This window comes from Peromyscus californicus, unplaced genomic scaffold (assembly GCF_007827085.1).
Source record: "Peromyscus californicus insignis strain IS unplaced genomic scaffold, ASM782708v3 Scaffold_18__1_contigs__length_77618521, whole genome shotgun sequence".
Taxonomy (NCBI): domain Eukaryota; kingdom Metazoa; phylum Chordata; class Mammalia; order Rodentia; family Cricetidae; genus Peromyscus; species Peromyscus californicus.
This window is the reverse complement of record NW_026294480.1, coordinates 68,629,642-68,643,780: the sequence shown is the minus strand read 5'-3', so window position 1 is coordinate 68,643,780 and position 14,139 is coordinate 68,629,642. Positions and strand designations below refer to the sequence as shown.

The following is a 14,139-nucleotide window of genomic DNA, read 5'->3' as shown; positions in this document are numbered from 1 at the left end:
ATCCTTTAATTGATGGGTTAATTAAAATAAAATGCAAAAAAAATTAGCTTCAACTTTAGCATGGAGCTTGCTACCTTTGAAAACTATAGCAAGAATGCTTAACAAGTTTGAAAAGATCCCATCTTTTATCTCTGAGCTGCTACACATAACTATTAGGTGCTTCGTGTAATTTATGGAGGCAGATAAGTGAGTGCTAAGTGCCCAGGCTCTGGATTATGACTGCCTAGGTTTAAATCTCAATCATCTCTTATCTGCATAACTTTCAGGTCTTTACTTAACCCCCAGCACAGGTTTCTTTAAATGTGTTTTGTTGTGTACATGACTCACACTAAGTGACAGCTCATTATTTTTAGTGCTTAACAGTCATATCAAAGTTGCTTGTGTCTAGGTTTGTTTACTGGCTGCATTATTTTGTGTTTGGCTTATCCTTTCAAGAAGCATGATTTGTATATATAAGGTCCAGGTTCTAGGTTTGGGTTATATTTGATTTGATCCTAATTAAATGAGTGAGTGTGTGTTATGTGGGGCTCAGGTAACATGTTCTTTTAGTTTGATTTTCAAGGTGAGCATGTTGAAACTTCGACTAGTGTGGAACTCATATTTGTTTAACCCTCATGAATGACGGTCCTAAATAGTTTTCATATAACAGGGTACCCGTAACTATTAGTAATTTTCAAATTTTGAATTGTTAAAGGTTACAAATTAGTTCTGTGGTGTTGTATTCTGTATTTAATTATAAATGTAACAATAAATATAAATGTCTGATAATTATGCCCAATCAGATTAACTGCTTAAATTCTCTACCCCTTCTTTTCATGCTACTATTGTCATGAACTTATTAGCATAAAATTGTGTAGTTACCCCATTAAATTTGAGTCATATACATAAGAAATACATTCTATAATTGCAACTCACTTTTAATGTACTTTTCCTTAGTTTAAAAAGATAAAGTCATACTAGCCTTTCTCTTTGTTTCTGTTCTACGTCCATCAAGGCTTTCATTAGGTTTTCACTTCCAAAGTACACCTGACAAACTGCCCGATAGAATCAGTGAATCGTGTTAACTCTTTTGGCATTTGCCTCATGTAGCGATGTTGTGCGTAGCTCCCACAAGTTATTTGTGGTTTTTCCTGAACTTTTCCTTCTGCAGCAAAGTTCTATTTTCATTAACTACCCACTATTTTAAAGTAGAAGACGGTGGTGAAAGGTCAGTCTGTGTCACCTTTGGGTTTTTTTTCTTCGTTAAAGCAATGGCAGTTTTGATCGTAACAGAGAATTACCTGGAGTTCGGGCTTGAAACAGGTAACAGTTTTACACAACCTTAAAAATCAATTTTATTTGTGTAGTGTAATTTTGATTTCAGTATTTATCTTAGTTTTAGGTCTAATAAATACTTAAAATTGAAGTTGGTTTATGTTCTAGTTAACCTTTATTAATCTTCATTGAGATCTTTATTGCTGTTTTAGCTAAGGTTTTTTATTAACTTTCCCCCCAAAATACTACAACCTCAGTTTCTTCTTAAAGTTAAATTAATTTATGTAATGCTAAAGAATTAATTCAAATTTTATGCACTTGTGGAATGTACAAGGATCAGAGGGATATTTTAGAGACAGTTCTTGATAATAACTGATTTTATTGCATTATAGCATACTAGTTACCACACACACACACTCACACAGCTGGTCACTAACCTACAGATGCTCTGTTGTAGGAGAGGCTGTATTCTACCCTCATGATAAGAGGAATCTCTTTTTTCCTACAGGGTTTACAAATTTTTCAGACAGTGCGATGCAGTTTCTTGAAAAGCAGGGTTTAGAATCTCAGTAAGTTTTTGAAAACTTGAAAATTATTTAAATTTAACGTTTTCTATTCTTAAATAAAGCACTTTTTACTATAGTAAAAAATAGGTGTATTATAATTATTTGATTTTAATCAGTAAAATAATTTCTTGTAGTACTCACTTCTGTCCCTCGTCATTATAGTGTTGGGATCAAGCACAGGAGCTAATGCATGTAGACCAGCAGGGGCTCACCCCACCTCCATCCCCAGCCCTCAGTCATCACACTTTTTACAGTTGTGAAGTTAGAACCTCCCATTGAATTCGTAGTTGTATTTGCTCCACTATCTCTTATATGCCCACTATCTCCAAGGATGAAACCAACTTATATTCCAGCTATATATCATTTGAATATGTAGCTTGGATTGTTGACTGTCATTTAAGAAATACCTGATTTAGTTTATCATTCACCAAGATCTATTGTGAATAAGATCAGTATTTTTGTAGATAAATTCTTTGATGTACTGATATTATTTTTGTGCTTTGTAAATTAGATGAATGGGAAAAAAATGGGTTCTTGGAAAATTTATCAGCTTTTTTTAAAACTTTATTTTTAGGGGTCCTGTTTCCAAACTTACTTTCAAATTTTTCCTGGCTATTTTCTGTTCACTCATTGGGGCTTTTTTGACATTTCCTGGATTACGGCTGGCTCAAATGCATCTGGATGCCCTGAATTTGGCAACAGAAAAAATTACACAGTAAGCGGAAAATGTACATAAGCACATGCAGATAAATATATGTTTTCCACCTTAATTAAGGTATATTATTGTGATAACATAAATTATTTTATTCAGAATTAATATTAATAAATATTTGATGTCACACCACTTCCTCTCAGCTATAGTTTCTTTTTTCAAGCCTATGTTAAAAATACAGTTGCTGTTAAATGTGTTTCTACTTGAAATACCAAGGTTTATGTTATTTCTTTTTAATTCAGACATTTATGATATTTCAGTCTCTACATTGGAACTGAAGATCTGTGGAAATTTCCTTGTTAAATTTTGTTTTAAAATACTTAAAGTTTATGTGTTTATTCAAGTATTTTATTATTTTTGTTTAAGATAATTAAATATTTGTAAAGCTAAGAGTTTCATTTGTAAGAAGTATTTTCCTTAAGTTGGTGATCTGTGTGTTAGACTTAAAGTAACTCACTCTTTATTTTGAGATTGCAAAGAGTGTTCAACGTCCCATAGCAAATGAGTTTTGATTCTGAAATGGAGAAAACATACTAAACTTCTGCCTATGGTTCAGAGCCCTTTACTGTTTTCTTTGTAGTTATTTCAGGGTTTGTTTGTTTTGTTTTGGGGGTGTTTGTTAGTGAATAGAGACATCGTAACAGAAGGGTGGGCTTGTGTATACTTTAGTTTAGATCCCGGTCTTATCTTACCTGCAGTGCAAGCCCTACTTGAGAACACTCCACTTTTATGTGCATGTGTATAGTCATTAAGCTTCTCTAGACAATCCTATTTTCTAAAATTACCATTCTTTTAAAATACTGTATGTAATGATGCTGATTCTGCTTTTCCGTTCTTATTTCTTACCTGTGTTATTTAATTTTCACTCTTCCTCCTTGACTTCGTTTTTCTACATGTTTAGTATGTGTTTACTTATCTTAGCCCCTCACCCCCCTCCTGTTACACACTACCTCATCTCCCTGTTTTGACTTACTATGTCCTGCCCTTTTCCCACCTCCCATCTCTCTAAAGGCTTCTTTTAAGACAAAACCTGGTTCCCCCTCCTCTAAACACAAATGCGGTCCACTAACCCCAGCGCTATGATTTAACTAAGCTGAAAGGGTGGGTGGAGGGAGCCCTGCACAGCTGCTGAACCACTGTGGACTGCTCCTTGGTACTGCAGTGTTCCCTAGCAACACCGCATACCTAATACTGCTCTTTCCTCCCTGCCCTCCTCGACGGTTTGCCACGGCTGTGTGGAATGAAAGGATCACTTTATAAAACATAAAGCGTTTAGTGGTGGTTGGAGCGAGGGGTGGCACATCTATCTTCAGTAAAATGTGGCTTCTTTTTAAGTGGTTTCCCTTTGGGGATTTGGGGTTTTGTTTTATTTCCAGTTTATTACAGCCTTATGCTGTAGTGCATCCCTCTGCTGTGTTGTAGCAGTTGGGGCAGGCTAGTTCTGCTGTGGGTAACTTGAGTGGCAAGGCACGGGGACTTGTGTACTAAGAGGGATTGTAACCATCTTTCCCTATCACCTTACTGTTCCTGATTCAGCCCTGTACCTCACACCCATCACTACCATTTGTGTGTGTGTTTGTGTGTATGTTAAAGCCTGGTGTTAAGCCCTGTCTGTGGCTTAACTATATTTCTTGATAATGAAATTAATTAATAATGAAATTAAACTCTTGATAATGAAAACAGTATATTGTAATAAAACAGTCTGTCAAGTTTGCTTTTTTTCCCTAAAACAGAATTTTTACCAGCCATGTGTATCTGTAGGATACAAATTTAGATACTAGTTAATAATGAGGTTGTAGCTCAGTCCTGCTGCATTAGGAGTGTAGCCTTGTCATGAGAAAAGCAAGGTGTGGTGGCTCATGTCTGTAATTCCAACCCTCATGAGGCTGAGAGCATCATGGAGTGGAGGCCAAGCTAGGCTGTGTAACAAGAGCTGTTCCACAAAATTAAAAATAGAAACAAAAAGTAAATTATCTTTATTTGAATATGATAAAGAAATTAATTTCAGCTGTGTTTGCAACAGTCCAAGAAGAAATACAAATTTTGAGTCATTTATAATTTTGATAATATAATTTAAACATTATAAATGATCATTACATATTGCAAGGTTCCTCAGTTATAAGTTGTGTTCCATTTGCCATATGCCTTCTGGTATTAGGACTTTGCTAATCACTGCCTTTATTTGTGAATACTGAGCAAGCACTTTGTTTGGCTGTGCTGAAAATTGTCAGATGACTCCTGAGTATCTGCCGTTGGAATTACTGACTATAGGAAATTAGTGAATCCTTAAGGCACCTGTTGGAATCATGGATTTAATAAGGGATTGCCAGATGCATCTTGAGTAGAAGTGAACAGATCTCCATTTAAGTCTTAGAGAGCCCTCTCCTCTGTTAAATGGCTCTGAGCAAACTATTGAACTCTCTCTGTGTACATGTTCTCATCTGAAAAACTAAGAAAATAACCTCATTTCTTAAGGACTCAGATTAACAATAAATAACTAAAAATGTAATAGGCAAGTTACACTTGACTATCACATTTTGTTTCTGGATCTTTATGTTTATTTCTTGTATTCTTTCAGAACATTACTTCATATCAACTTCTTGGCACCTTTATTTATGGTTCTGCTCTGGGTTAAACCAATCACCAAAGACTACATTATGAACCCACCATTGGGGAAAGAAAGTGTCCCTTTGTAAGTATAAGGACTTGAGCTCTGAGTTTTGTTTCGTTATAAATCAAAGCTACTTCCCTAAATGGCACTATATTTTGATAGGTTTGCTTGTTTGCTTTTTGAGACAGGGTTTCAGTGTATAGGACTGGCTGTCTTGGAACTCATTATGTGGACGTGTCTGGTCTTGAACTCACAGACATGTTCTTTCTTCTGTCTCTTGAGTACTAGAATTAAAAACGTGCCACTACCATGCCTGGCTTATATCTAAGTTTTTGTTTATTTGTCTGTTTCAGTTTTTTGGATAAATTGAGGTTATTTGTTTGTTTGTTTGTTTGTTTGTTTTTTGGCTTTTTGAGATAGGGTTTCTTTGTGTAGCCCTGGCTGTCCTGAAAATCGCTTTGTAGACCAGCTTGGCCCCGAACTCGGTCTCCCTCCTCTGCTTTCCAATTGCTGGGATTAAAGGCATATACCACCACTGCCCAGCATGAGGTACTTTATTTTTTTACTTATTTATGTGTTTATTTTTGGTTGTTTTTTGTTTTTTTGAGACAGGGTTTCTCTGTGTAGCTTTGGTGCTGTCCTGGATCTCGCTCGAGACCAACTGGCCTCGAATTCACAGAGATCTGCCTGCCTCTGCCTCCTGGGTGCTGGGATTAAAGGCGTGCGCCACCACCTCCTGGCTGGTACTTTATTTTTTAATATTAATGGAAATGCTGAAAAGTTTTTGAAGTTGAAGCTGCTGGCCATCATGTAACCCATTTTTTATCTTTTTTGAAGTGAATGCTGTTGAGTACTACTTTATACTAATATTATCCTATACATACCTTAAGATTTATCTCCTAATATCTAATTGCCATCTTACATTTTTCTTGTCATTTTGCCTATTTAGATCCTTGTATAGTGCTTTTATTATTGTTCTTTTGTGAAATTTATGGAGAGAAAGTACTGTCAATAGAAATATAAGTGATGTTCCTTTCCTTATCCATGGAAATTTTTAACATTTCTTTTTGCTTCATGTCTGTTTTTTGGATAAAATGTTTTTCAAATAAATTAGAGACGTATTTTTATACAATAAGCACTGCAATTTCCATCTCTAACAAATGAGAAGTTTTGTCTGTAACATACTTAGGAAAATTAAAAGTAATGTCTTAAAATTATGATTAATACTTGTTCAGATATCCCCAGTTGACAACCGTAGTTTAGCAGAATAAGATGTCAAGGAAATCTAGAAGCAGTTTATTGAAAGACATTAATAACTGCTTTGTGCGTTAGATACAGTGTTGTGGAACTATTCCACAGTTCTAGAAAGGTTTAGACAGCTGGTTCTAACTCTAGCTTTGCTTCTCACTAAAACTGTCACTTGAGGTAGATTATTTAACTATACTAAGCCTCTGTTTCCACATCTGGAAAATGAAATAGTATGAACCTCACAGGGATATTGCTGGAATTAGTGAAGTAACACATGTAATGCAGTCTTTGAAAATGAGCACTTAGTAATATTCTTTTCACTATGTCTCATCAGAATTAAAATAGAAAAGCCTGACTAGTCATTGACTCCACAGTGTGCGTTGTATAGGATACACTTCTTTTAAATTCTGTATATATTTGTTTGTCTTGGAGAGTAGAACCAGTGAGACCATGACTTTTTTTTTTTAACTTAATCTTCTTGAACTAGAGAAATATCCACTGAAGAAGTAATGTTTAAGTATGACTTTAATAATAGTTTTAACTTGACAGATAACAAATAAAATCAGGAAAGACAAGCAAACTAGCATTTGTCATAAAGCAGTTGTGCTGTGTGTCAGTGATCGCGACATCTTCACCTTGCTCTTCTGTATAGTCATCATTTGTAGTTACTGTTCTTATTGTCTGTGTAAGGTAGCAGACTCAGAATTAAATACAACGACTACTAGTTGTTGGCCATTTTGGGGGGAGCCAGACATGGCGCTGCATACCTAATAATCTCAGTTGTGGGTGCCTGAGGCAGGGAGATCAGGAGTTTAAGGCCAGGCTGGGATACAGAGTGAGATTCTTATCTTTTCCCACCCCCTCCCTCCCCGAGATGGTAGCAGTACCAAAATTTGTTTTCCATTTTGTTTATACACAACAGCCTGGGTTCTTCTGGCTGAAACTTTCTTCTTTGTCTCATCTTTGCTTCTGCCCAATTTTATAAATAATCAGTCACATTTATAACCTTAAGTATGCTCCATCTCACTCTTCTTTAGTTGTGAGTTAATAATTTAGTTTAAAATTTCTATTTAAATTCCAGTGTCCATGTGGTAGATGATGAAATAATGACTGTCTGTAGTCAGAAAGGAAATGATAGGTGTTTCTGTTGCATAAACAAGTTCGTATATGGAAAAGTGTTTGTAGTCAGAAGCAGAGATGTGGTGTTGTGCAATTTGGAAATGTGTGTTAATTCATCCATATATTCTGATACAGTACTGAAAAAGTAAAGTGTGGCTATGTGCAGCCTTGGTATGATTATAACCTGAGAAGAAAATCAGTAGTTATCGTAAAGCCCGTTATTACCTTGAAATCTAGGAAGAATCCATTCTTCCTATTCTCTCTGATTGATTGAGGCAGGGTCTTACGGCAGCCCCAGCTGTCTTGGAACTCACAGAGATCACCTCCTCTGCCTCTACACACCCCTACCTGGGCTTCTTTTTCTCCTTCGGTAGTTTCAGGCTGTGGTTCAGGCTTACCAGAAACTGCTGTGTAAGGTGTGAGCTACCACACTTGGCTTCTGCCTGTTCTTGACCTATTGTTTTACCCCAGCTCAGATTTCTTCTTGAGACACCCCATCTGATCACATTATCAGATACTTGTATTACCTTAGTGTGGGTTAGAAGAATAGTAGCTGTTATACCAAATCCTAAACTTACGAAATGAGTTAGTCGTTTCTATTTTATTCTAGTAACTTTTATGTTTGTTCTCCTTTGATGACTGTGAAATAGCCATCTTCATTGTGCTACCAGTCAGTTCTTGTTCCATACTGTAGGGAACAGATTTCTAGATGCCCCTTGGAAAGCTTCAAGGCTGCAGATGCCCTTACATCCTGTATACTGTTACTTCTATGTGACTGCTCATTTGTCTCTTATTGTAGTGAAAATGTATTGTTAAAATATTATGTATTTATGTTTTCTAGACAACAGTGCCTTTGCATTGGAGTTTTATATCCATGTGCATTCATAACCTTGAAAAAGGAAACAAAAGATTATGTATTAGAAAGTTTTTGTCTCGTTCCCATTTCTGACAGTTAAACAAAATCACACTTTGATGTCTTCTCTGCCTTTCCTTGTCCTTCCCTATTCAACAGCATGCTGTTCCATAGCACCTCTAGTACATTTCCAGGCACTTGCTGTTGGACAAAGGGATGATGTGGTAATGGAAGATATTGAGGGGAGAACTATTGTGAATTGCTATAGGTTATTATCATTTTCATCTTTTCAGGCTGGAGAGATGGCTCAGTTGGTAAAGTTGACAGCTGTGTAAGCACAAAGACCTGAGTTCAGGTCCTGGAACCCACATAAAAAGCCAGGCCTGAGAACCATACTCTTAGGATATCTTTCCAGAAATTAGACTGCTAGGAAAAGCTTAAAATATTTTGGTATTGAAGACAGACTTTCTGGTATCTATCCTTCAAGGTTTAAAGGTTTTGTTGTTTTGTAAGAACTGATTCCTGCTTGAAAGGGACTACCTTTTGAGTAATTTGATGTAGTAACTGGACCAAGCTTGCTACTACTCTGATCTGTAGCATGATCCCAAGGTACTTAGCATGACTATTGACGTGCATACACTGATTTCCCAAAGAGGAGCTATAACTAAGAAGATGCTTTCTGAAATAGATGATAGAATGGATAGAAACACACAAAAGGGAAAAAAATTGTATGTGGAGGTGAAGGTGTGTGCATGTATATATGCTGGGGGGCGGGGTACATGTGTGTGAGATAAGTGTGTATACATGCATATGGAGTGCCAGTGTCAATATCAGTGTCCTTCTTAGATCACAATATGCTAGTATTTTTCTGGGGCAGAGAATCATTGAAGCTGATTGATTTGGCTGGACTGTTTGGCCAGTGAGCTTCAGGGATGCACCTGTCTCTGCTCCCCACCCATCCACCCCCCAACTCCCTCTAATCTTGAGCTAAAAGATGTGTTAAAATTGTAAACTCAGTGTTAAGGCACTGCATAGAGCATAATTGGTTAATTAAGCGGCTTTTAGAGAAATCTGAGGTATCTAATATAATATGTAAGGATGCTTTTAGTTTTCAGTGGTCCTAATTAAAAATAGAATAGACTGAAATCCCCCCAATCAAGTAAGTATATAAACAGACAAAACTATAGCAAATTATAGATGAGTCTAATGCTGGGATTTAGCAAGGCCACTCCACGTAGTTTATCTGATAGTTAAAAGGAAGTTTATTTTGGGGTATCTTACAGCCAGTAAAGGGCTTGGTTACAGGATCCGGGAGAGGTGAGGTGCAGTCCAGCAGGGTTCTGTGGAGAACTCTGACTTGGTCTACAGTCCAGCATCCAGGATCATAAGGAAACAAGAGGCCCGCACGTCTGGATCTCGGGTCTTAAGGGCTCCTGTCTCAGCCACACACCAGGGGCAGGTCCTAGCTAGGTGTGGCAGTTACCAGCTGCCTCACTGGGGTGGTGCTTCAAGGTCAGAGTTGGAACAGCTACCACTACATAAGTCATTGACTTGATTAGTTTGGTGGTTACCTATGGTCCCCCTTAGGGACTCTTTCATCTCTAAGAGCATTGAGACTCACTGCCTGTGCTATAGCTTACATTTCTTCCATAGATATAGGTAGATAGAAAGAGGGCTCTGTTGTGACTTGTGCTTTCATTGTACATTTATCTGGTTAATTATTTTACACAAGTGGAGCCATTAAATAAGTTATTGGCAGAATGGAACTCTTGTTCGGGTCTACCAGTTGACTCTAAGGAAGTAGAGATTTCCTGTATTCTATGTGGTGAACAGTGGCATGACTACTATGCTAGTGTATTGTGGTCCCTGAGAGCACATATCAACTTTTTGATCTATAGAATGACAGAAGCCACATTTGATACCCTGCGACTCTGGTTAATAATCCTGTTATGTGCTTTGCGGTTGGCCATGATGCGAAGTCACCTGCAAGCATATTTAAACTTGGCCCAGAAATGCGTAGATCAAATGAAGAAAGAAGCAGGCCGAATAAGTACAGTTGAGCTACAGAAAATGGTAAGTTTTGTAACAGTCAAAATGAAAACAAAAATGGCACAAGCCATCTCATGTCCTTACAGTAAAGGGGGCGGGGAAGCCGTAAGCTGACATTTGTCAGAGATCTTACGGGATTTTGGTGCTGAATAGGGATCTGGCTTGTTTTCCTGCCTTTGGTGCTCTAAGTGTCAACACAGGTGGATGCTGCAAAGCTGTGGCAAGCCCGTTTGCTGACCGGGGACCTGTCTAATGATCAGAAAGGCTTTATGGTATGTTGTCCAGACATCATGAGTAGAAATTCAGTGCCTCGGATCATTCCTTTTAGCATTCTTCCATGAGCTTCCATGGGAATTTTAAATACTTGCAGAGATTTTAGAGAAGAAGAAAGAGGTAATCCAGTCCTCTTTCTTTTTATATTAACTATAATGTTGGGCCTCTATTTTTTGTCTTTATGTTTCATATGTTACGTATTATTCAAAACTTAACTTCAAATATGTTCACATGGAATGAAGATTTAGTGTTTTTATTTATAAGGACTTCATGTTATACATGCCTGTCTGTCATAGTTACTATGATGTTTAAGTAGCTCTCCATAGAGATTTTAGTATTTTGTTTTACCTTTGAAAAGTTTCTTTAAACAATTTTGCAATATTTTCAAATTCCAAAAGCTTATCTTTGGGTTGAGCCTTTCTAAAGTCAGGGTACATATATAACAAAATGTAAATGAATCATATCTAGCTTTCTTCTCATGAAAGGATTACTTATAGACGTTTCAGTTAGATGATTTTATGAAAGTTTAACTCACTCGTACCATGTCAGCTGTATTGGATACTTAAGCATGTTGTTGGTTGCAGGTGGCTCGAGTCTTTTATTACCTCTGTGTCATTGCCCTGCAGTATGTGGCACCGCTGGTAATGCTGCTTCACACAACTCTGCTTTTGAAAACACTAGGTAGGCATGCCATGGCACCTGGGAAACACCCCTTGCTTTCTACCTATAGTTAATTCCTTTGCTGTTACTAGCCCAGAAATGCACCTCATGACATTCCAGCTGTCGTCATTGTAGCTTTATGGAATCGGGGAAAGACTTATCCATAGGAGTTGATTGGTCTTGATTCTAGAAGCTCAGGTGTATATGGTTTTCTTATTTTCTGATTAGAAGGGTTTTATGTTAATGTTAATTCCCAGATTTCTCAAGTAATGTGGGTAAGCACTTGTTTAGATATTAGTGTAGAAACAAGTAAATTAAAGGTTTGTTAGTGCCTAACATTTAAATTACTACAAAGTCTTTATAAACTTGGCTAGACTGCAGGATTGTATAGTTTGACTCTAGGTAACTTATGTAAAAAGGGTGCAGGATTTTCTAGGAATAAGGGAGGTCTGGACTGTCAAGTCTGCTTGGGTGGTAGTGCCCAGGAACTGCCCATTGTTGCCCTGTTTCTCTCTCTCTCTCTCTCTCTCTCTCTCTCTCTCTTATTTTAGATTGGGCAGCCTGCCATTGTGCAGGCTTAGAAGTGCCAAGAAACTCTGAAGTATGATCCGAGTAGGCTAACTGATAGGGTGGAACTGATGATAAGTATACGTGTGCCTTAGAGCTGTGTTCCACACTGGGCAGGTAGTTCAGTTACAATGTGTGAGTCACATCCTGTGCGAGGTAGAAAAGCTTAGGATGACACCAGTTCTAACAGCCACTGGCAGTTGCTTCCATTGACGTCATACGTAGTTTCTCAGAAAGACATTTGTTGTGATGCTGTAGAGGCAGAAAGGATTTCTAGGAAGTTAATGAGTCTGTTCTGTTAGTAAAGGTGGTCGATTCATAGCTTATGGATTTCCAGATTCTACTGCAGTGAATTAAGAGCCTTGTCACACTTGGGTTTTTTAATATTTTTACTTGAAAAACACTCTGTAATATGGTTCCATTAATTATGATCTTTTAACAGATAGCAAAAGCAAAATTATTACTTTATTTTCAACTTAAAATGATTGAGTGTATCACTAAACTTTTGAGTTTCTAACATGGGTTGGGGTTTCAGGTTTTCTTCTGTTTGTTGTTTTGTGTCTTGACTATTCTAGGGAATCATTCCTGGGGGATTTATCCAGAAGCTGTGTCTCCCTCGCCAGTGGATAGCTTCCCTTCCAACTCCATCTACTCTGAACTGCCGTCAGCTGACGGGAAGATGAAGGTGACTGTTACACAGATCACAGTGGCACTGAGCAGCTTAAAGACCATCTTCACCCCTCTCCTTTTTCGAGGACTTCTGTCATTTTTGACATGGTGGATTGCTGCTTGCCTCTTTTCTACAAGCCTTTTCGGGCTTTTCTATCATCAATATCTGACAGTGGCATGAATTTCAGTCAAAAACTGATATCCAAGTCACACTTTCAATTCAGATATTTGTGCCCTTGAAGGGTTGACAAAAGAAGAATGCAAATACAAAAGAGAAAAGGAATTATTGGAGTGTCTTGTTGCGAATGCATCCTCTGTACTCTCAGGGTGAATTCATGTTGTACTAGTTAAAATCCCAGGATAGGTTGTTACACTGTTACACTGTGGCATTGGAATCTAATTCACTGTATTAACTAATGGGAGAGGGCTATCTGCAGGGGTGATCCTTCTGATTACCTTGGTTTACAGTGCAAACTTCCAGCAGTCGTTCCGACTTCTAGGACTCCAGTTCCTGGTGACTCTTCATGGTCTTGTGGTACTGTTATTACTCTAGTTGCTGCCTATAGAACAATCTTCAAACTGAGCCATGCTCTAGGGGAGGGAAGGAACTAAAGTCACTTCTGTTGGTAATATACGTCTTCAAACAAGCGAACAAAAATCCAACAGAAAGGAAGAGAAAGCTACTGTATATTACAGTACGAAAAGCTGCATAGTCATTTTAAATTGAATGAAGATATAAATGCCTGATGTCTACAAGTACTGCTCCTTGAGAGTAGCAGGAGTATTGTTTTAAAGTGTGTGCCACCTAGCGTGAAAGTTGTGTTCAAATGATTGGCCATTTGAACACACTGCAGTCTCACTGTTTTGAGCCTGCTGTATTTTATTTCTTTGATTCTACATAGTTACGTTTAATCTAAAAATATTTATCAATACTGATCAAATTTAAAAATTACTTTGTAATCCTGCTGACTATGTGTATGTATTGTGTTTATATTATATATTAAATATATAATATATTGATGTTATAAAAGATGAAAATATTGAATCCTTATAATTTAAGTTGCAGAATGTTCATTAAAAATGATTTGAATGAGATGTATTTGTATCTAGAAATTTTGTTTGGAATGAGATTAAAATACATTTTTTTAAAGCTTAACAGAGTATAATTTATTTGTTGAACATATATGACAGTAATTAAAATGTTATGGATGATTAAGTGATTTCTCCCAAATTAAATTTCTTTTTGTTTCTTTTTGTTTTCGCCTTTTATTAAACACAAATTCTTTTCTCATACAGCATAATTTGAGTACAGTTCCCCTCCCTCTGCTCCTCCCAGTTCCTCCCCACTTCCTCTCCCATCCAGATCCACTCCCTTTCTGTCTCTCATTAGAAAAGAACAGGCTTCTAAGAGACAGCAAGGAAACATAACAAAATAAAATACAATAAGATAAAAGCCATCACATTGAAGTTGGACAAGCCAAGCCAGCAGAAAAGTAAAAAGAGCCAAGAGCAGACAAAAGTCAGACACTCACTCTTCATACACTCAGGAGTCCGTCAA

At 37.2% G+C, this 14,139-nt stretch overlaps 1 protein-coding gene across 5 annotated transcripts in view; it reads left to right on the top strand.

The window, feature by feature from the left end:
- The window catches only part of Tmem161b (transmembrane protein 161B), an 83,778-nt gene extending 70,041 nt beyond the window's left edge, over positions 1-13,737 (top strand). For 3 of the 5 annotated variants that reach the window (XM_052743653.1, XM_052743651.1, XM_052743652.1), the window contains 7 exons: positions 1,151-1,302; positions 1,763-1,823; positions 2,395-2,535; positions 5,111-5,224; positions 10,262-10,436; positions 11,270-11,366; positions 12,488-13,737. In XM_052743653.1, coding sequence (XP_052599613.1) covers positions 1,151-1,302; positions 1,763-1,823; positions 2,395-2,535; positions 5,111-5,224; positions 10,262-10,436; positions 11,270-11,366; positions 12,488-12,762 — 1,015 coding nt within the window. In that variant the 3' untranslated portion in view covers positions 12,763-13,737. The remainder of the gene's footprint in view (positions 1-1,150; positions 1,303-1,762; positions 1,824-2,394; positions 2,536-5,110; positions 5,225-10,261; positions 10,437-11,269; positions 11,367-12,487) is intronic. The other 2 variants (XM_052743655.1, XM_052743654.1) reach the window with 2 other exon arrangements.
- The last annotated feature ends 402 nt before the right edge of the window (positions 13,738-14,139 follow it).